Source organism: Aythya ferina (genome assembly GCF_964211825.1).
Source record: "Aythya ferina genome assembly, chromosome: 16".
Taxonomy (NCBI): Eukaryota; Metazoa; Chordata; class Aves; order Anseriformes; family Anatidae; genus Aythya; species Aythya ferina.
Window position 1 is genome coordinate 10110663 of NC_140315.1, and position 21830 is coordinate 10132492.

At 63.7% G+C, this 21830-nt stretch overlaps 3 protein-coding genes and 1 long non-coding RNA gene across 5 annotated transcripts; 3 read left to right on the plus strand and 1 right to left on the minus strand.

Moving 5' to 3' along the window:
• Positions 1-148: 148 nt before the first annotated feature.
• On the minus strand, positions 149-10878 carry LOC311445828. Its single transcript, XR_014698643.1, has 5 exons — positions 9420-10878; positions 4941-5088; positions 3316-4712; positions 1606-1694; positions 149-188 (listed from the first exon to the last, which is right to left on the minus strand). It is a non-coding gene; the product is annotated as an uncharacterized lncRNA (long non-coding RNA).
• On the plus strand, positions 3358-4461 carry LOC311445825 (ataxin-1-like; the record flags this gene model as incomplete). Its single annotated transcript, XM_084538336.1, has 2 exons — positions 3358-3597; positions 4261-4461. 2 exons carry the CDS (start codon positions 3358-3360, stop codon positions 4459-4461), a joined length of 441 nt encoding a protein of 146 aa, XP_084394462.1.
• Positions 6645-13544, plus strand: DBNDD2 (dysbindin domain containing 2). Of its 2 annotated transcripts, none has more exons than XM_084538334.1 (4): positions 6645-6932; positions 11291-11446; positions 11952-12089; positions 12946-13544. In XM_084538334.1, exons 1-4 carry the CDS (start codon positions 6890-6892, stop codon positions 13152-13154), a joined length of 546 nt encoding a protein of 181 aa, XP_084394460.1. In that variant the 5' UTR covers positions 6645-6889; the 3' UTR covers positions 13155-13544. The 2 variants fall into 2 exon arrangements, with proteins under 2 accessions (XP_084394460.1, XP_084394461.1); XM_084538335.1 differs by having other exon boundaries at positions 6809-6932; positions 10886-11446.
• A 1298-nt stretch (positions 13545-14842) lies between these two features.
• PIGT (phosphatidylinositol glycan anchor biosynthesis class T) lies at positions 14843-20696 on the plus strand. Its single transcript, XM_084538338.1, has 12 exons — positions 14843-15062; positions 15540-15717; positions 16514-16641; positions 17267-17367; positions 17483-17569; positions 17881-17968; positions 18051-18148; positions 18421-18586; positions 18691-18891; positions 19431-19596; positions 19732-19815; positions 20196-20696. The coding sequence occupies exons 1-12, from the start codon at positions 14855-14857 to the stop codon at positions 20446-20448; spliced, it is 1758 nt and encodes a 585-aa protein (XP_084394464.1). The 5' UTR covers positions 14843-14854; the 3' UTR covers positions 20449-20696.
• Positions 20697-21830: the final 1134 nt, after the last annotated feature.

Below are 21830 nucleotides of genomic sequence, written 5' to 3' on the forward strand. Positions count from 1 at the left end.
GCACAACACCGCTGCCACCAGCAGCTTTGGAGGGCTGCCCTGTGGGGGGGTGAGCTATAAAACCTTGCTGTGGCTGAACTGAGGCCTCATCGCGTTTGTGTCCATACGTGAGCACGCGTGCACGCTTCACGCGCTTCAATCCCCGATGGCATCTTCCCATTTGAAGCCCTCCCTTCCTCCCCTCCTGCCTAGAGAGGAGGAAAACCAAGCCGTGCAGGGACCAAGAGGCTGGTGAGAAGCAGCAGGGCAGAAACAAGCAGCCGTCCCTACCTCGCACAGCGGGCAGGCAGCTCCTCTCCTCTGCAGTCCTGGCTGCGAGCATCCCTCCCAGCCCCACGGTGCCCTCAGCACCGCGCTGAGCACCCCTCAGCTCCCTGGGGCCGGGGCTGCCTGACCCCACTGCGGTGACGGGGCAGGCACCCACGGCAAGCCCCGCTTCCCCCCGGCCCTGCCGCCCGCCCAAAATCAGCATCTCCGCGTGCTTCCCCGCCGCCGTCCCCGGCTTTCGGTACCCAGATGAGTGTGAGCAGCGCCTTGCCAGGCCGGGGAAGGTGTTTTCACCCAGCCGTGTGTAACCACAACACAGCGACAGAGAAGGTGGCTTAAATGTCACTGCTGGAGGAGGCTGTTTCGGCTGCTCCTCCTCCCACTTTCCCTGCCGGCTGAGCAGGGCCCGGGTGGGTGTCAGGACCCCAAGCTGCCAGGATGGTTTTGGGAACGAGGACGCACCCCAGGATGCCCAGCCCTGGTGCAGCACCAGCTCCATGGGCTGTTTGCAGGAGTCCTCGGGGCCACCTCCTCTCCCCAAGGGTCCCCACATGGCAGCACCCACGGGGTCACCGTGCCGCGGGTGCAGCCCACCAGCGTCCCCATCCGCCTCCATCCCCGGCCCCTTTCCCACCCTGAGGGCTCAGCTCGGGGGGGCCACGGCCCCGCAGCCCATACCTGGAGGGTCCCACGTCCCCTCCTGCGGCTGCCTCGGGAGGAGGTGCTGAGAGCAGGAGCGCTGCACGAGGCAGCCTCCCACGCGGCCCGCGGTGACCTTCTCCGCCGCACGCAGTGCGCCCCGGTGCCCCGGCAGACAGGGCGGCTCGTGCACCCTCTGGCTCCCACTGGGCTGCCCCCAGCAGGTAAGGGCTGCTCCGGCTCCTGGCCAAGGCGGGGGGCTCTGGTTTGGGGCAGGGAATGGGGAGCGGGGGGCTCCAGGCAGGAGGTGATGGGTTGTTGGAGCTGTTTGGGGGAGCAAAGAGTTTTGGGGGAGAGCCTGGAGCTCGGCAGTGCCGTGCTGGGGTGAGTAGGAGGGTGAGGGAGCATCGCCTGGTTTTGGGGGGGGTGGTTTTGCACCCATGTGAGCACCCGGGGTGGCTGTCCCTGCCAAGCTCCTGTCCTCCCCCAGCCCCACAGACAGCAGGGAGGTCGCAGACCCCTTCCCATTTTGCCCAGCCCTCACGGTGCTATGGCACAGCTCTGCTCCGAGGGCTAACGGGGCTGGTCCCGGGCACCAGGGCAGAGATTCCGCTCCCCCCAGCCCCCTCGCAGCCCCTGGCCAGGCCGTGCCCTCACCCTGCAGTGGTGCAGAGCAGCTGTGGAGGGCACAGCACCCACCTGGTGCTGGCTGGGGGCTGCCGCAGGCACGTCCAGCTCGGAGATGTCACCCGCCTGGGGCCAGCTGGGCTGCGTTTCTATTAAGCCAGCTGAGTTTTAAAGCTGATGTTGTGCAGGGAAAAAAAAATAAATAAAAATTTAAAAAATCGTGATTATGGCAGAAAGAGCACCCCTGAGTGGCCGAGCTCTGTCACTAACCCTTGCTGCTTGTGTAGCCCTCGTGAAAGTGAAAAGAGCCGGGGTGGTTTCCCTGGCGTGGGAAGCCAGCCAGGGCTGGGAGCCGAGCACAAGGGGAGAGCCGTGGGGGCGGTGGGGCTGTGGGGCTGCGGCTGGTGTTCAGAAAGCCAGAGAAATAACTCAGCACCAGCTGAACCTGCTGCTTTTTGGCAGCCCCTGCCCAGCTTCAAAGGGGCTCAGCCTTGCTCTTGCATCTGTTCTGCCTCCCGGTGCCGCTGCCTGACCCGCTAGGGGTCACATCGGCCCCAAGCCCTACGAGGGGCTTCCCTTGCCCCCTGCCACCCCTCCCCAAGCCCCCCACGGGAGCCCCGAGCTGTCACAGTGAGATGGGGACGGAGCCAGCCCAGCCCAGCCCCAGGGCCTGATGCTCCCCTGCTATGGGACCGATGTCCCCAGCAGGGGATTATTGCCAGCCTCCCGGGTGCTGCGCCACTTCCCAGCCCTGTAACCCCGCTCCTGGTGCTCTCCTAGATGCTCCTGCTCTCCGAGCCCCACGGGTGACGCGGTGCCTCCAGGACCTGCCCGCAGCAGCCCCACAAAATGCCCCAAGAATCGGAGCTGCCGGAGGGTGCCGAAAGCAGGACTGTCACAGGGGGGCTCAGCCTGCCCCCGAAGAAGAGGGAGCTGACGGCGAGGAAGGCGCTGCCGGCCCCGGGCAGCCCCAGGCCCTGGGGCTCCACAGCAGCTCCGGGTGCCTGGGTGCTGCTGGGGGGGCCCAGGGCTGCCTGCCCCTCTCCCCAGCATCCACCCCACTGCGTGAGGCCGGTGGCTCCTGCGGGCACCCAGCAGCCGTGGGCACGATGTACCCCCCCTGGGCACAGGAGGGACCCTGGTTCCACGATGGGCACGGCTGATGGGGCAGCAAGGGGCTGCCCGCAGCCCCTGGGCATCGCCACCGCCTGCGGAAGGGGCTGGGGCACCCCCCGAGGCTGTCCCGGGGCCAGGAGCTGCCTGCACGCCCCAGCCTGGATGTCCCCGAGCAGGCAGCATGGGGACAGGCAGGACACGGGGATGGGGATGGTGAGGGCCCTGCCAGGGCTCTGGTCTGCTGCCAGCCCGGTGGCACCAGCTGGGGGCACTGAGCCGGGCGGGGGGCTCCCCACGGTAACCCCATTGCCCACAGGCAGTGTCCCCAGGGCACGGCTGTATTACGGACTGGCAGTGGGCATGGGCGAGCCAAGCAGGGCAGCTGCCAACCTTCACGATGCCAGCATCCCCCCCAACACCCCAAACCCCTCAGAGCCCCCCAACCCCTCACCTCCACCTCCCACCAGCGCTGCCCCTCCGCAGCCCCCTCCCAGGGCAGCTTCCCCACAGGGGACAGGCGAGGAGCAGCCGCCCGCTGGCACGGGGACCGTCCCCGTGACACCCACCCCACTCCCTGCCCACGTTCCCACCTCCCCAGGGCTGCCCCCCACGGCACCGTCCCACGCGTTGCTCTACTCCCGGCCGCTTTGCCCCGCGGTCTCATACCGGCGCTGCCGAGCCCCGGCCGGCACCGGGGGGCTCTGGGCCATGCTGCTGCCCACCGCCAGCACGCCCGCGGTGCTGCCCCACTTCCAGAGGGGCTCCCTGGCGGTGCTGCCCGGCGGCGAGCAGAGGAAGGTGGAGGAGCTGCGGGAGGAGGATTTCCTGCGGTGCGCGGCGGCCGGCAGCGAGCTGTGCATCAGCTCGTGCGTGGTGCGGGGCATCCAGAGGAGCTCGCACGCCGGCTTCGCCTCCCTGCGGGTCTGCCTCGGGGAGCAGGACGGGCAGGTGCGTGAGGGGCTGTCCCCTGGGACGGGGATCCCCGCGTCCCCAAACTCACGGGGCCATTCCCTGTGCTCATCACCCAAAGGAGCCGCCTGGGCTTTGCGAATATTTTTCCCCAAAAGCTCTGCGCCTCCAGGGGCTGGCAGTGAGGGCTGCCAGGTGCAGGGAAGCGGGCAAGACCATCAGTCCTGCTCTGCGTGGAGGGAGCAGGGGCATGGGGAGAGGCAGGCCAGGCTGCCTGGTGCCACCTACATGTCCCCAGCCTCATCCTTAGGGGGTCTTTCCAAGCATCAGCCCCAGAGAGCTGAGAGCAGAGAGAGGGACCAGCCGGCCCTGGCACCCTAACCCCGGAATCGGTGGCTTTCCTCGATGCCAGGCTGGCCCTGGCCCTACAGAGGAGAGGGTCAGAGGCCAGGGAGGGCTGAAACGGGTGATCTGCAGCTCCACCACCAAGCTGCTGCATGGCTTTGGTCACCTCTCCTGATGTGGGAGGGCAAGAAGGAGCTTCGGGGCGTGCTGGGGCTGTGGGGTTTGTGGAGGGCAGCTTGGGGAGGAGGCGGCCAGCCTCGCAGCCTCAGGAGGCTGCCCTTCAGCTGTGGGGCAAGCAGGGGGTGCCGGTGGCATTGGGGCTGCTCCTGACGCGGGCCCTCTCCTCGCCCTGCCCAGGTCTCCGTGGAGGTGCTCCAGGAGTTCCCCTTCTTCTCCCGGCAGCGGGGCTGGGTGTCCTGCTGCCCGCACAGGACCTGCCAGCTCTACCAGCTCCCATGCCAGCAGCTGGCCGTCGGGGACATCTGCATGGTGTGGCGCCCCAGGAGGCAGGGACACGACACCCACGGGGCTCAGCGAGAGCCTCCTGGGGACCGCTAGCCCTGGTGGCCACCGCGTGCCCCCGGGGACGCAGGCAAGGAGCCTGCAGGGCCGGGCGGTGCAGCCCCGCTCCCCCCGCCGAGCTGGCCCCCGCGCTGCGGGGATGCTCGTTTCTCAGCAGCCACATTCCTTCACGGGTGTTTATGGCTTTGCTGTCTCCCCGCTGTCCTGGACTCAAATCTCCCCTTTTAAGGGAGCCTCGGGAACTCGGTCGCTGGAGTTTCACAGGCTGCTCCCTCGCAATTCATTGCCTTGGGGAAAAAAAATAAATAATAATAAAAAAGCCTTGTTTTTCTCTTTGCTCCACGATGTACTGAGCGAGTCAAGCTGCGTCTCATTCCCAGCGCTGCGTGTAACGAATAAGATCTATTTTCACCTCCCAGTGATTCACCTGCCTGGCACTAGCTCACCTTTCCCTTAGCAGCTGTCTCCCCGCGCAGCTCCATCCTCGCCTCCCGCCCCGCAGCGCCCTGACTCACCTCCTGTTTTCTCCAGCCCTGTAATCGAAGGGAGAAACCTGACCGGGAGCGGCAGGAGGAACGAGTCACGTTGCGTTTTCTCCTGATGACGGCCACGCTTTGATGCTGGCTTCCCCGGGGACCTTTGGCAGGAGCTGAGCTCTGTGTCCTGGAAAGAAGATGTGTCATTTCCTACCTGTGCTGGCGACCCGAATCTCCAGGGGACACCTCCCAGGGACCTGGGGATTGCAGTGAGGGCGAGTGCTGGTGACACACGGCAATGCCATGAGCCTGCACCCGCGGCACAAGCGAGGCAGGATGCTGCTGCGGGTAGGGGCAGACCCTGCGGGTATCTCCCTGGGGCCGGCGAGGCTCGTAGCAGGGAGCCCAGGGAACAATTGGAGACTCTCCACCACCTTCAGCATCCCCTCCGTCCCCTCCTGCCTTTTGGCCGGGGGCAGGCACGCCTGGCCGGGAGCAACGCTCGTTACGTGGGGCTGGCTTGGCTGCGTGCGTATAATGGGACTAAAATGGGTGCCCCGCTGCGCAGCACGGCTTGTGCTGAAGAGCTGGGATGAGTCAGTCTCCGTGCGGGTGATATCAGAGCTTCTCCAGCCCCCTCCCCGCCCGGCGGGACGGAGGGGACGCAGCAGCGGGGTGCCCGTGTGCGGGGTCTCTCGGCGCTGCCGGTGCCGTCACCACCGTGGGGATTTGGGGAGCCGCAGGGAGCTGGCGAGCACAGAAATGGCCTCAACGCCTCGCCGGGGAAAGCGGTGCCAATCGGCGCAGACATCTCACATAGCAGAGACCTGAGCTAATTCCCTGGCCCTGCCTCTCGCCTCCCCGCCGGCAGGGCCGGGCAGGGCCGAGGGGTCAGCAGCAGGGACGGCTGATGCTGGAGCGCGCTGCCCGGACGCGTGCCAGGGTTCGGAGCTGGGGCAAGGGAGGGCCAGCAGCTGCCCCGAGAGCCTCCCCCTTCCTGCCACCGTCCTGTGAGCAAAGCTCGCCCCTCGCACCCAGCGGCACCCAGGGGAGCTGAAGCCAGCAGCCGTGGGCAAGAGCAGGGGGTGCGGGAGCAGGTCCCCAGCTCAAAGGCGCTTTCAGCAGCAGGAGGCAATTTGGGGACAGCAAAGGGACGGTAGCCAAAGCAGGGCTGGGATGCAAACAATACCCAGTTATCTCCAGCCATGCAGACAGCGAGATAAACAGGCTGAGAGGGGCCGGCAGGACATGCCACAGACACTGGGAACTCCCCTGGAGCCGGAGGAAAGGAGGCAGAGGCCCGGAGCAGCCTGAGAGCGGGGCTGGTGCTGGGCACTGAGTCACCCTGCAGGGAGCAGCCCAGCTGGAAGTGGGCAAAACACCCCAAAAGGGGATTTTGGGGGTGCTGCTGAGGGAAGTCAGGGAGAGCTGCGGAAGGAGTCCACGGCCCGGCCACAGAGTGAGCTGCCCGAGCTGCGTCAGCTGGCCGTTTGGGGAAGAAAAGCAAAAAAAAAAAAACAAAACACAAGGAGCGTGAATCACAGGCACGCTCCCTGCCCTGCCACAGAGGCTGCTGTCCCTGTCACGCGTGGGGCAGAGCCCCCAGCTCCCCGGCCGGCTGCCAGCGGGCTGCAGAGGGGCTGACACTGCCCAGCCGTGCCCCCCACCCCACCCCGGGGACCAGCGACCCTCCGGGGGCACCGGCACCGCGGATCCCCCTTCCCACCGCCCAGGACCTCTCCTCTCCATGAGCACCGGCTGCTGCGCGCCGCCCCCCTTTTTCCCCTCGCCCCTCCACCCCGGCGTCCCCATCCTCATTTCGGGGGTCCCGGGGGGGGTCTCCCCGTTGCCGGTCCCCGCCCGCCGGGGCCGGGCTCGGCGGCGCCGCCCCGCGCAGCGCCCAGCACCGCCCCGCAGCGCGGCATGGGCGAGCGGCGACCCGCGGCGGCCCCGATCTGAGGCGGCCCGGCAGCAGCAGCACAAGCCGCATGTCGGGCTCCGGGGCTCGCAGCCGCAACCGGCGGCTGCCCGGTAAGTACCGGCCGCTAAACGGCGGGGGGAGCTCGGAGGGGTCGGATGGGAGAGGACGGGCAACGCGGTCCCCCCCCTCTCCCCGTCTCCTCGTCCCGCAGCGCAGCCCGTGGGTGCTCCTTGCCCCGCAGCGCTGCTCGCCTCGAAGCCTGGCCCTAAAAACGCCGCCCCACAGCCCCCGAGCCCCGGTGCTGATCCCCCTGCAGCCCGGCTGGTTGGTGAGGGGCTGCCCGGAAAGCTCCGTGTCCCGGAGGGGGATGCGCTGCGGGGGCACCTGCACGGAGAGAGCCCGAGCTCGGGCACCTGTTGGGCCACGGGTTTGGGGCACCCCCCGGGTCCCCCCCGAGCACCCGGAGGAGCGGGTGCCCCCCCTGCGGTAAGAGTTGGGGCCAGAGGAGGCCGAGCAGAGCGACAGCAAGTGCAAAGGTGTCGGGGGACGGGGTGCCGTAGCCCTGCCTTGCGTCCGGTCCCTCCTGGTTCCCCGTCCTCCTTCGGCAGGAATTGAATCAGGGCCCCGTAAATAGCAGGGTCTTATGACACAGCCTCTGCTGGGGAAAGAGCTCTGGGCGGCAGGGATATTTTTAGTGCCGAGACGCAGGGGATTTGGAGATGGCTCGGAGGAGCGCAGGCGATGAGACCGCTGCTCAGGCAGGGGCTGTGCGGTGCCGTGTCCTCCCCGGCTCCTCGCCCCCTGCTTTTCCTAGCGCATGGCTCTGCCAAAACCACCGCCTCCCTCGCGCTCACCCGCTGCGTTTCCTCTCACCGGGGCCGGGGTTATTTTTTGCTCGGCTGTGGCACGAGGTCAGGCGTGCCGCTTGGGAAGGGCCCGCGCAGGGAATTCACGCTCGGGCATCCCCTCCCCACCGCCGTTCCCAGCTCTCCCCTCCGGCTGCTTCTCCTGATGCTGAGGGAGCCGAGAGCCCTTGGGACTCCCTCGTGCCACCGTGGTTTTGCTGGGGCTGGGCTGATAGGGAAACGCTTGTGAGCTCTGCAGGGCGTCCCAGAGGATGCTGTGGCGGCCGAGGAGCTGCCTCTTGCTCTGCTCCCCTCTCCTTGCAGAGGCAGGGAGCGCGAGGTGCACCCCAGCCAGCGGCAGCGGGGTGCCCCTGACCGCTCCGGAGGTGCACGGACATGGGGTTGGCTCCAGGAAAGTGCAGGGAGAGGGGCAAAGGAGGCTGAGCGAGGCTGCCCCAGCTCTTAGAGAACAAGCCCACGCTCGGCACAGCCTCTTGTTTAAACTGCACCCCTCGCCATCGCCCCTCTTCACAGAAGGTCCTGAAAAACAAACCTCGACTGCCTTGAAATTTCCACGAGGTATCAAAGAGCTGCGGGCTGAAGAAAAGGCCGTCCCCATCCCCTCTTGGCCTGGTGCCTCCGCTAACGAGGCTTCTCCCACCCCCAAGCACACCCCTCCCATTCACCAGCACAGAGGGGGGTTTGTGCTGGGATCCCGGGGACAAGGAGGAATGGAAAACACGAAGTCTCCTCCCCAGGGAAACGCAGCCAGACAAGTGAAACGCGCTCAGCTCCCAGCGTGAGCGCCGCCTGAACACCCTTCCACCGGTGCTCCCTCGAGCTCCGTTCTGCCCTCGCCCCGCGCCAGCCCCATCCCAGGAGCTGCTCCCCTTCCCTCCCACGGCAGGGAGGATGAGGACGGGGCAGTTGGCAGCCCCTCGCTGCCCAGCCAGCCGTGAGAGCCGGAAGGATCTGCAGGCAGCGGGGTGCTCGGGGCCGGCCCAGGCTCGCGGGAGGTTCAGCCACCAGCGGGGAGGGCCTGGCTCTGAATGCAGATAAGCCTCCGGCCCCTTGGCTGAGCTGGCTGGAGTAATAACCATGACAATAGTAAGAAAAGGCAGGCCACCAGCAGGTACTGACAAATCCCCCGCGGTGCACAGGGGCCGCATTGTGCGGGCGAACGTGTCCCTCGGTGGGAACATGCCAGCCGGATGAGACAATCCCCGCCGCTGACAGGCAGGGAGCGTGACCGGCCGTCACATGGGGAAGGGCAGCGGCAGGGAACGCCGCTCTCCTTTATGTCCCCGGCCAGGGTTGCTGAGTAGCAGCCACACACTAGCGGGGCTGTTTGCTCCTCCTGTGCCCGGAAAGGCCCGGGAGGAGGGGGAAGGCTCCGTCCCCGACTCTCACCACGGTCACGGGTCTCAGGCCGAGCCCAGCGGCGCAGCTGCCGGTGTGACGGCCACAATGGCATCTCAGTGCTCGTGCCCGGCGCCCCGGCCGGAGCTCACAAACAAGTTCACAAACAGGTCCTGCTAATTTCTCCCGCAAGAGGAATCCCGGCCTGCCCTCCCCGTGCACCCACAGGAATGCTGCCACCAGCGCTGGCTCTGGCTGTCCCCATCGCGCCCTTCCGATGGGGATGGACAGTGAGAACGCGAACGGCGAGGGTCAGCCACGCTCATAGCACTACAGGCAGCACCTGCCAGTGTTTTAGTTTATTTTGCATAATTTGGAGACTCTCCACCTCACCTTGAGATTAGGGCCCCTTTGGGAAGAGGCTGCACAGAGAGCTGCTCCATAACCCCAAATCCAGGAGCCTGAGCTGAGACAAGGCAGGAAGGCGAGGGGTCACGTCCTCCTGCTGATAAAAAGCCGGCACAGTGCGCTCTGAGCCCAGCCCGATGAGCTCTCCTCAGCCCTGAGGAGCGGGATGAAGCGTGGGCTGTTTGCCACAGATTTGGCACAGCTGGGCTGGGGGGCAGAGCTTTGACGGGACAGGGCTGGCTCCAGCAGCAGCAAAGCACCAGCTCTGCAATCAGTGCCCTGGTCACCTCCGTCCCTGTCCCAGTGCAGCCCCTCTTTGTCCCTGGCTGAGCCCTGCTGCAGGTGGCAAGGCAAAACCCTCCCCTGCGCCCCGTGCTGGGGGGCAGCAGCCCCCGTCAGCTGCTGGTTAGGCAAAGCTTATCCTGGACCGTGCTTTGAACACCACAGCTCCCAGCTCGGGCTCTGCTCAGCACCGCAAGCCTCTGCGGGTGCCCAGTGCTCAGGTCAGACACGCCGAAGCCGAGGCCCCTCCAGGCAGCCAGGGTTGCTGCCCCGGCCAGCCCAGGAACACGCTGAGATATCAACGAGGAGCAGAGCCACTGCCAGAAAGAGCTCCTGGGGTTCAGCTGAAGGATGTCCCAGAGGACGGGGTGCAGAGGGCAGAAGAGCACCGAAGGGGCTCTCGGGATGTGACATTTACCTCCAGGACATCTCCCCAGGCCTGCCGCCTCTCTCCTGTTGGGGTCCTACCCCACCGAATGTTGCTGACAGCCCCCCGCTGCCCTCGCCCCTGCTCCTGCCAGACAGGGTGGGGATGCTGAGCGCTGGCTGCTGCTCGGCTCCCTCCCTAGCTCGGAGGAGTGGAAGGTTTGGGCTGTGCTCAGGCAAAGCAGGGGATGTTTGTTTGGTTCCCTTGGTTACTGCACTGCCTGCTCCAGTAATCACATTTTCCTTGTGCCGGCCGGGCCAAGAGCTGCAGAGAGGAAATGTGGAACAACTGAGGCCAAACACCAGCCTGGGAACAGCCCGGGTCACCAGCCACGGCCCCTCCGTGGCGGCTGGGTCCTACCTGCTGCGCGTACCCAGCCCCCGAGGGATGCACCAGCCCCTGGGATGCAGCAGCAGGCTCACTCCTGCTTTCCTTCAGCTACTGCCCAAGGGCTCCGTCGTTCCCGTGCGAGCCAGGGACTCAAGCACCGGCGCTGAACTGCAGGAGGAATTACAGGAATGAAAATGTTTGTGCAGGCAGAAGCCAAGCTGGCTGTGCAAGCAGGGGATGTGAGCGCGGGAGCCTGCGAGCGTGGGTGCGGCTGTATTTATAGCGCCGGTGGCGGCAGGGGTGGCAGCAGGGGTGAGCGTGTGCAGGGCTAACGAGGATCCTAATCCCTTTTGTTCCTTATGCATTCCTCAGCCCAGCAAGCCTGGAGCACTAACGCCAATTCTTGTTCCAGGGAGTTTCCCCTGCCTGTTGACGTTCACAGGCAGCCCTCTGTTTTGTCGCAAGGAAGATGAATTCCGAACATGTGCAAACCGTGGCTGATCTCACACCAACACCCTTTCCCCCCTCGATAATTTACTTCAGCAGCAGTGCAAGCAGCACGTGGCCCCCCAGCTCCCAGCTGCCCTGAATCTCAGAAGGGAGGTCTGAGGCTCCGGCACAGCAAGTGCTGGTGGTGCTGCCACTCCAGCCTGTCACATCCACTCAGGGCAACCGGATCACTGTGCTCTGAAAAAAAAGCAAAGCAGAGCAGAGGGGAATCACCCACGCTCCAGCACAGCAGCGCCGTGTGAGCTGGGGCGGGCAGGAGGGCTCGGACAGCCCCTCCTGGCCTGACCCTCCTCGCCTTCCTCCCCAGCCGACATGGAGCAGGGGCAGCGCAGCCTGGACACGGAGCAGATGCAGCAGCAGCAGCTGAAGCTCCGGGAGCGGCAGAAGTTCTTTGAGGAGGTTTTCCAGCACGACGTAGATTTCTTCTTCCCTGTGTCTCACCTGCAGATAGAGCACCGGAGACGTGAGTGCTGTGGGCACCGGCACGGGGCTGGGGGTGTTTCAGGGAACTGGCACCGCCGTTAGAGAGGGGTCGGGTGTCCCCAGTCCAAAGGCAGCTGGGGACGTGCCTGTCCCGCACGGACACAGGACCACACACGCTGCGTGGGGGTGTACGTGCGGATTACTCACACCACTTCACCAAAGGCACTGAACTTGGGTACCCTGTACCCTGGCTGGCTCCCTGCGTAGTTACTGCTTGAGACGGGCTCCTCCAGACAGCAGCTTGGGACAGGAGCAGGGGGCGCAGCGAAACAGCAAGGTTTTCCAGAGGGATGTTTTAAGGAAAAAGGATTCTCCCGGGGACCTCTTACCAGCAGGTGGAATTCAGTTTCCCACTGCAAGGCTGCCCTCCCACTTTGGGGTCCTGCCTGGCGTCTGTGGGACAGACAGACCTCGCCCCACAGGCTATCGGTGCCGTTTGCCTGGCACTTGCACTCACCTTTTTGCTGGCCTCTCTCTCTCCGCAGCCCCCTTGGGCAGCATCTCCTCCATGGAGGTGAACGTGGACGTGCTGGAGCAGATGGACATGATGGACCTGACAGACCAGGACACCGTGGACGTGTTTCTGGGCTGCGGGACGGAGGAGAGCAGCAGTTCTGGGCCAGGTACAGGCAGCCGGAGCACTTTGTGGTGCAGCACGGGAGCTGTTCCTGCCCCCAGCATCCCCCCAGCAGCTCATTCTTCAGCCCTGGCCGCCCTGCTCTGTCAGTCACCCGTCCCAGCGCTCAGCGTGCCTGTGTACATGCACACCCCCTGTACAAAGACAGCCCCGTGGTGTCTGGCCAACTGTGAGGCTGGCCAGACTTCACCCTGGGCTGGTCCCTGCCTCTACCCACCTCCACAGCCCAGAGGTACGGAGCCCGTAAACGTATTTCACTGCAGAAGACCAGAGAGCTCAGACACTTCCCAGAGTCTGCGGGGCAAATTCTCTTGTCCTGAAGCTCCTCCAGAGCAGCCCGCGTCTTGCCATGATTTTCTAGCTCCCCACCACACTGCAGAGCTCGCTGCACTCAGCAGGGAGGCTGCAGGAGCCCTCCCCTCCCCAGCCAGTTCCCATACTCCAGCAGCAGAGCTGTGCTGAGGTCCCACAAGCAAAGCCTGGGGTGCCAGCACCCCACGCACAGGCGCTGCAGCGAGCCACCGAGGCCAACCCGAACATCTCCCGGCACATCCTGCCGACAGCCTCACGCAGCACAGCTCCGAGCCGCGCCTCACGCGAGACAGAAACGGCTCCGCTGCCAAAAATGGGGAAGGAATGCGAGGCACGGCCTCGCGCCAAGCCGGGGGGGTGAGATGGGGAACGGCCAACGCGTGGCTCCCGCTGCACCTGAAAGCGGGGTGTGGGAGGGCAGTGCAGCCCGCAGAGGAGCAAGGTGCTTTTGTGGGGATACCCGTGAAGTTTGGGGGCCAAGAAGCCTCCAGAAGCCTTTTTCTTCCTTCTCTTACCTCTCTCTGCACCAGGGGCAGACGCCAGCCAGTGCCCAGAGGAAATCACCCTGCCGGTGCCCAGCGCAGCCGAGACCAAGTCACGCATCTCCTCCACGTCGTCCGTCTCCACAGATCCCAACAGCTTGGACACCAGCGAGGAGGGGGCCGAGACCCCCGTGGTGCAGTCGGACGAGGAGGACCTGCAGGAGGACAGTCCTAAAGAGCAGGCGGCCAGGAGCTAGCAGCCAGCTCTGCCCCGCTCCCAGCCTCCTCTGTACGGACCTGCCAGCCTGGAGGAAGGAAGGCTGCTGGCACTCTAAGCCCCATCCTGGACTGCTGCCCTGCAGGAGAGGGGAGATGTTTCCCCCCTCTCCCTCCACAGGTTCTCCTGGCAGCCAAGGGAGAAGGAAAGGGCTGTTGTTAGGCTCCCAAAATTAACACTTCAGGCTTTGCTGCTAACACTCCCTGCTTCATTCCCCCCCCCCAACGCTCAGTATCCCACAGTCCCTCCCACACCGTTCCCAGAAAGCCATCCCTTGGGATCCCAGCTCCCCCGGTCGCACTGACAAGGATCCTTTCCGGACAAGCATTTAACAACAGCAGACACAACAATAACACTCCTGTCTAACCCAGCAGCGGGTGCGTGTGTTATTGGGAGAAAAGAGTGCTGGGGATGAGGGTTAGGTGGGGGCTGCAGGAGGGAAGATGGGGATAAAGCAAGCGTGCTGAGGGTACAGCTGAGAACAGATGACCACATTTCTCCTGCTAGATATCACAGGGTGGGAGCAGGCAGCAGGGACCTCTGCTTGCTCTGCAAAGGATGGGCGATAGTGGAGCTGGTACCATCCCGTGCTGCCTGCCTCACGGAGGCTGCTGCGTGGGCACAGCTGTCCCAAACAGGGCTGCCAGTGACCTGTAACTGCCCCCAGCAGGGAGCTATCCCGTGCCAAGCAGCTGAGAGGAGTACTTCAGCACACGCAGCACCAGCAGCTGTTGCTCCCCAAACCCAGTGCAGGGAGCATTGTCCCGGTTGGAGGCTGCTTTGAGGAGCGCAGGAAGAACCATTGCAGTGCTGCTGCCTCTATCAGTGGCTGCAGGCCAGGAAAGTGCTGTCGCTGCTCCGGCTGTGTCAGCACAACCGCAGTCACCCCGAGGGGGGAAGGAGCCTGCGAGATAAGCAACTGGATCCCGGCAATGCCATGCACCCCTGCTGCTTCCCAGGGGAGCTCTGTGCTGTTTGCCATGATCTCTCCTGCACCAGGCAGCCGTGCGTGGAGGCTGCTGGGTCTCTGGGGTAAGAGGAGTGGTGAGCTCGATCGTGTCCTCGTCCCAACGCTGTCCCGGCGTGACCTTCCTTGGGGTGCCCCCATTTGCTGGTGGCTGGTGAAGGCAGCGTGCATCCAGCCGGGTCCCTGCCTGAAGACAGCCGCTGCCTCTGGAAGGAGCTCGTCAAGGGGTGAGGGGGACCGGGAAATGGAGGGGCAGGCTGGGAAGAGGAGGATGATGTGGGCAGGCCTGGGACACGGGGACAGGACTGGGACGTGGGGACAGAGCTGGGACATGAGGGCAATGTGAGACATGAGGATGAGGATGGTGTTAGGGCACAGAATCACCCAGGCTGTGGGAGACCCCCGAGATCACCCTGTCCAGCCCCTGACCTAACCCTTCCCATTCCTCCACTAACCCCCAGCACTCAGCTCGACACCCACACGTCCTTTAAAGACCCCCAGGGACGGTGACTCCACCACCCCCCTGTGTGGCACAGCCGTGACGGGGACAGGCTCTGTGACACGAGGCCATCCCTGTCACACAGCACAGCCCCATCTCTCGCCCCTCAGGGGCCGGCCCCGGCCCCCCCCTCCCCTAGGCCCGAGGCCGCCATGGCCCCGCCGCGTCTCCATGGCAACGGACCGGAAGCGGAAGCGCTGAGGCCGGGGCCGCCATGATGGCGGCGGGGCCGCTGCTGCTGCTGCTGCTGCTGGGGGCGGCGGGGCCGGGGCTGGGGGCGCCGGGGCCGGGCTCGGGCTCGGGGTCGGGCTCGGGGGCGGCGCTGCGGGAGGAGCTGCTGCTGAGGCCGCTGCCCGCTGGGGACGTGGCCGCCGCCTTCCAGTTCCGCACGCGGTGGGACGCCGACCTGCGGCGGGGGGCAGGTAGGGGCCGTGACGTCACGGGAGAGAGGGGGAAGGTCGGGGGGGCGGGATGACGTCATCGCGGGGGAGGCCGCGTGACGTCACGGCGCCAGGCGGGGACACCCGGTGGGGACAGGGAGGGGGCACCGCGAGGCCTGGGGACATGGGGATGTGAGGGGGATGGGGGTGGTGACGCAAACAGGCCGAGCCAGAGTGATGCGAGCAGGCCGGGGACGATGACATGAGCAGGAGTAGCTGTGATGACATAAGCAGGACGAGCCACGATGACATAAGCAGGCTGGGGACGGTGACATAAGCAGGACGAGCCACAATGATTTAAGCAGGACTGGCCATGACATAAGCAGGATGAGCCACAATGACGTAAGCAGACCAGGGGACAGTGACATAAGCAAGACAAGCCACGATAACATAAGCAGGCCAAGCCACAATGATGCAAGCAGGCCGGGTTGCGCTGGCCGGCACTGACGCTGCGCGCAGTCTCTCACTACAGGCTCTTCCCGAAGGCGCTGGGGCAGCTGGTGGCGGCGCAGGGCGTGCGGGAGCTGCACCTCGCCCTGACACAGGGCTTCTGGCGCACGCAGAGCTGGGGGCAGCCGCCCCTGGGCGCCCCCGCAGGCGCCGAGCTCTGGGTCTGGTTCCAGGACTCCGTCCCCGAGTAGGTACCCGCACGGCGACACCACAACCACGGCACCGCCGGGTGTTTGGGGTTGCAGCCCATGCCGGGTGGGAAGTGGGGGCTGCAGGAGGCAGGGCAGGGTGGGTGGCAGCACTGCTGTCCTCTCCCCGGGGCCTTTCTCACCAAAGGCCTCGTGCTCTGGGGCTTGCCTGGAGCTGGAAGAGGTTTGGCAGTGTCTTGGTGGAATAATGAGCCTGTAACAGCAGGGGCCATGGCAGAAAGGGCACAAAGGGCAGAGTGGTGTGGAGAGATAAAGCTCTAGTTCGCTAAAGGAACAAGCAGTTCCCTCATGGGGCTGTGTGCTGACAACCCCCTTGCTGTGCTGTGGGGTTATGCCTTGAGCTCTCATCCGTGACTCGCTTCCTTTGACTCCCGTCCCATATCTGCCACCATTCCCTGTCGCACGTTTCCTCTGGCTGAGCCCAGCAGCTCGCTGTGGGTTTGCAGAGCTGCCTCCACCCCACAAGGGCCCTGCCCCTGCCCCGCTGCCCGGTCAGTGCTCAGAGCAGCACAAAGATGCCCTGTCACCCCCCGCCTGCTCCCCCAGCCCGCCTCCTCGCTGCCCAGCTGTGCCCAGGGACTGCCCCTGCAGTAAACATCACCCAGATGCCACGTGTTAGAACAAAACATGAAGAGGGGCGGAGAGTGAGTGACCAGCAGCCTCTGGCTGTGAGCTGGAAGCCAGCACGGTGACCGCAGTGTAGCTGTTGAACGGTGCTGATTTACCACCCATTATCCCGAGCTGCTGAGTAAACCGTGGTGTCTGTTCTCACAGCGTTGACAAAGCCTGGAAAGAGCTGAGTAACGTCCTCTCGGGAATCTTCTGCGCTTCTCTCAACTTCATCGACTCCACCAACACGGTCACGCCGACGGCGTCCTTCAAGCCCCTGGGCTTAGCCAACGGTGAGCCCGACCCGCGCGTGCCTGGGGGCCGGCTTCGTGCTCTTTGTCCCCGGCTTGAGTTCTGCCCCGTGGCCCTGGGGGAGCCCATGTGCGGGCCCTGCTCTGGCAGCGTTTGTTCCCGAGCTCACAAGTCACTGCGGTGAGGTAGCCCTAGAAAGGGAAATCCGGTGTCCCAGAATAAACACCGCAGAGGCTGCTGCTCTGCTAGCTCGCCCAGGAGGGGTGGGAGAGTAAGCGTTTCCATTTGGTTCCCTGCCAGCTAGCACTGCTGCCAGCTGCAGCAGCAGGTAGCGGAGCACGAGGGCACGGACAGCAGGGGTTAACCTGTTGGAAGCATTTCCTCTCCCTGCTGATGAGGCTTACGCTTGAACAGAGAAAAGCCACAAGCAGCACGTGGCTCCCAGCCCCTCGGCTGTCTCTCTGAAAAGCGTTTTACAAAACAGAGAGTGAGAACTGCAGGGTTTAAGGCCCTCAGAAAAAAAAACAAACTGCCAAGAGATACCCTCACCTAGTCTGTCCGAATCACCCTGAACAGAGTAGGATCTGTTCCTGAAGGAGTTTGTGGCATTTTGGGTGTATTCAGGGCGTGTCGTGCCTGCTGTTAACCCCCTGCCTGCCCGCCCAGGGACGGATCACCGCCTGCTGCGCTACGCTGTCCTGCCCCGGGAGGTCGTCTGCACAGAGAACCTCACGCCCTGGAAGAAGCTGCTGCCGTGTGGCTCAAAGGTAACGGCGAGTCCTGCTCCGGGGAGCTGGGGGCAGTCCAGCAGCGTACACCGGGAAGTCTCCTGGCCTTGCAGGGAGCAATTTGCAACCAAAGTTTTGCTTCCTCTCCCCGCAGGCCGGTCTGGCCGTGCTGCTGAAGGCTGAGCGGCTGTTCCACAGCAGCTACCACTCGCAGGCCGTGCACATCCGCCCCATCTGCCGGGTGAGTGTCGGGCTCAGTGGCTCCCTCCTGTGCCTCCCTCCTGCAGCAGCTGGGCCTCTCCTGGCAGCCCGGGGCTTTAGGCACTGAGGAGAGGCTCGATGTTTGGGAGCTTTCCCCAGGGCTCTGTTCTAGACAGCTTTAACACCCCCATGCGAACACCAGACCCTGCTTTGCCCAGCACCCATGCAGTGGGTTCGGTGGCTCACTTCTGCCCCCCTGGGACTCTTGCAGTCCTGCTGTAGCTCGAGCTCTCTCCTGCTGCCCTGCCCTTCTGGAAGGTGCGATCAGAGCCACCTCTTTCTCTTCCCCAGGATGCTTCCTGCCTGGCTGTTTCCTGGGAGCTCAGGCAGACCCTCACTGTGGTCTTTGACAGCTTTACCAGTGGCCAAGGGAAGAAAGGTAAGCTCAGCACCAGCGTGCTGTGCCCCCAACCTGCCCCGAGCCTGCCTCACGCTGCTCTCACTGACTTTCCTTCCCGCAGACTGGTCCTTGTTTAAGATGTTCTCTCGCACCCTTACTGACGCGTGTCCTCTGGCATCGGAGAGCAAGGTCTACGTTGACATCTCCCCTAAGAACAAGGTAACGCTCCTGGACTTACAGGCACCCTGCTGTCTGCTCAGCCACTTCACGTGGCCGTGGAGCATCATTGCCTCCACACTCCGCACAGGCTGGAGACCTCCAGGGCTGCTGAAGGGCTGCAGTGCTCTCCTGCCTCTGAGCAGGGCTGCTCAGAAGCACTCAGGAGGAGCGTGGCGGTGTCAGCAAGCGTGCTGAGCCGGCCACTTCTGAGAGGGGCTCTGCCAGTTGCTACAACAGGCACGGCCCTTTTCATGGCCAACTTGCTTTCTCAGGAAAAAGAGTTACTGGAGGTGACCCCCACTCCAACGTCTGTTCATGAAGCTGTTGTGCAGGGAGACAAGAGAACCTACGCGGTCTACGACCTGCTCAGCCCCTCGCTCTTCAATTCATCCCGCAGCCTCAACGTGCAGCTGAAGTGGAAGCGGCCCCAAGACAGCCGTGAGTGACCGGAGCGCTGTTCCCTCTGCGCTGTCGCTCCAAGCTCCGGGCCCAAAAGCACCTGGCGTCAGCCCCTGATTCCTGTTTCTTTTTCCCTTTTGCAGAGGAGCTGGCAACACCCGTGCTCCATGCTCAGCGCTACGTGAGCGGGTACGGGCTGCAGTCTGGTGAAATCAGCACTCTGATCCACAACACTCACCCCTACCGGGCCTTCCCCGTCATCCTGCTGGAGACTGTGCCGTGGTATCTGCGGCTCTACGTGCACACCCTGACTATCATCACGAAGGGGAAGGAAAACAAGCCAAGTGAGTAGATGCTCCCAGCAGCACGTGGCATCTGAGGCCCTTGGCACCAGCAGCTCATTCCAGAGATGGTTTAGCCCCTCCCTTGAGCCCCAGCTATAACTGGGGAACAGGACTGGGAAATAAAACATCTTAGGATGTTTTCCCAGCCTTCAGTTCAGCACTCGCCACAGATGAGGCTTTATTAAGTCCATTCTCTAAGAGTCCCTTGGGCAGTGTTTCATAACCCAGCAAGAATCTAAAGCAAAAGACATTGATTTTTTTTGCAGTTAAAGGAACCTCGATGTAAAACTGATGAGTGGATGACGTTTTACATTTTTAACCTTTTCTTACGAACACCTAACTTTTGTGGGTCATCAGCACTAAAGATCAGCCAGATTTAGCTTTAACCCATGCTTTTTGTTACTTGTTACGTCTTCACTTGCCCCGAAAACTTCTCCTGGGACAGTAAAAGCGAGATCACGCACCTAGTGAGATCTGTAGGCAACGTGAGGCTGCACAAGTGCCACTCCAGTGCCACTGACGGGTGTCTTTGGGGCTAGGTTATATCCACTACCAGCCAGCGCAGGACCGCAAACGGCCTCACCTGCTGGAAATGCTGATCCAGCTTCCAGCCAACTCTGTCACCAAGGTCACAATCCAGTTTGAGAGAGCCTTGCTGAAGTGGACAGAGTACACGCCTGACCCGAATCACGGATTTTACGTCAGGTAAAGGCATCGCTCAGCTCCTTGTCCCCTTCTGGGCTTTGTGTAGGACTGGCTGCCCAGGTCTCTGGGGCTGGGAAGAACTCGTGCTGTCCTTTGCTGGCAGGACTGACACTAGTGCGTCCTTTGTCTCCTTAGTCCCTCCGTGCTTAGTGCCCTGGTGCCCAGCGTCATTGCAATGAAGGACGTGGACGTGGAGGAGAGCCCGCTCTTCACCTCACTGTGAGTGTTCGTGTCCCCAGGAGAGGGGCAGTGTTGCAGCACGTGGGCTGGTTGCAGTTACCCTATCTGGCCTTCACCAGCCTACAAAGACTCGTGGCTCCTTGGGGAGCTGCTGCGGGACGTTCTTGGTGTGTCAGAACAGCAGCCCAGGAGCCCTTCCGAGGGGGGCTGCTGGCAGGGGGGTGACTACAAGGGACAGCTGGTGGTGTGAGGCCCTGCAGCCTCTTCTGTGGTCTCCCCTGAGATTTGGAGGTCCCGAGGAGAGCCTGGCCCCTAAGGGGCTGTGAGCACCTCCAGAGGCCACCCAGCTCCAGCGCTGGTCAGCACAAAGTGTTGGTCCTGTGCAGGGTGGTGCTAACCTTCCTGCTCCCCCTCTCCAGCTTCCCTTCCTCCGATGGCTCCAGCTATTTTGTCCGCCTCTACACGGAGCCGCTGCTGGTCAACTTGCCGACGCCGGACTTCAGCATGCCCTATAACGTCATCTGCCTGACCTGCACCGTGGTGGCGGTGTGCTACGGCTCCTTCTACAACCTGCTGACCAGAACCTTTCATGTGGAAGAGCCGAGCCGGGGAGGGCTGGCCAAGCGGCTGGCTAACGTCATCCGTAAGTTCAGGGGCGTGCCGCCCCTCTGAGAGCAGCCAGGGCCGCCGGAGCAGGGCACAGCAGCGACGTGCTGCTGCCTCCTGTCTTTGCTGCCTGCATCTCTCCTGGGTCCTACAAGCTGAGCTTGCTTCCAGAATTAAGATGGAAAAGGGCTCAGAGCGCAGTAACCACTGAGCTGCACTCACACTGGATTAGGAAATGTGCAAGCTGTCTGTTTGGGTGGGGAGTAACTTATTTACCAGGAACAATGCTGGAAGTAAACTTGAGCTGTTTTGTACATTTGTGCTGCTCGTTTTTGCTTTCCTGACCCCACAGGCAGAGCTGACCCCAGAAGATGCTGATAAGTGTCCAGCAGACTGCTGTGGTCGGCTAGGGGAAGATGCAGGTGGTCTAGGGGTCAGGGGCATGACCTGCACTGCAGGAATGGCTGCATCTGCTCTGCCAGCACAGTTCTGGTTGCCACATTTCACTGCCCTCCTTCCAGCCTCGAGCACACCTGAGCCAGTTTGCAAATGAACCTCCAGACTGGGTCTATAAACTATCTGCTTGTCCCCTCTTTCATACCAGGAGGTTATTTCCTTTTCTAAAGAAGCCAGGAGCACAGCTTTCACTCGCAGTGTTTTGAAACCCCCCCACCTGCTTCCCCTGCGCAGCAACTCACGATCCTCCATCCCTTCCCCCGAAGCTCTGCCCCTGCCATATATCTCTGCCTGTCTGTACCACACGGTGTCCCCAAAGCCTTGAGGAGCCTGGGCTCAGCACCCTGCAGCCCTGGGCTGGGAGCACAGAGCAGGGGCCCAGTTTAACACCCTCCCCAGGGTGGTTTTGCTGCTGGTTGCAGGGTGGGCTCAGTTCCAGGGGTACGCCCTTCGCACCTTAGATGCGGTGACAGGAACAGAGCTGAGTGCGGGCAGGGAAACAAAGCACAAGAACCTCAGCATTGCAGTGAATTTCATTGAAATTGCAGTGAATTTCATTGAAATGAAAACACTGCCACGAATTGCTCGCAGCAACTGCCCGAAAGGAGGACGTGGGGGCTGGGGGTCGGCCTCATCCTGCAGGTAACCAGTCAGCGGGTGGTGGAGGAAAGGGGGCGGCTGGAGGGGGTAACCGGGGGGGTGACCCCGAGCAGGAGCTGCGGGCACAGCCCCCAGGGTCCCCCCAGGGCCCCTCCAGGCCCCCCCAGGCTCCAGGGACAGCCGCAGCGCCCCCATACCCCACCCCCACATCCCCTATATCCCCTATATCTCCCCTATACCCCCCCCAGCCCAGGCGCGCTCCCGCCCGCCCCGCGCACGCGCACTGCCCCTTCCCCCCCATCCCCGGGGCCGCGCATGCGCGCTCCCCTCCCCTCCCCTTCCCCTCCGTCCGTGCCCGCGCAGGCGCAGTGCGCGCCCCGGCGGACGGAGCG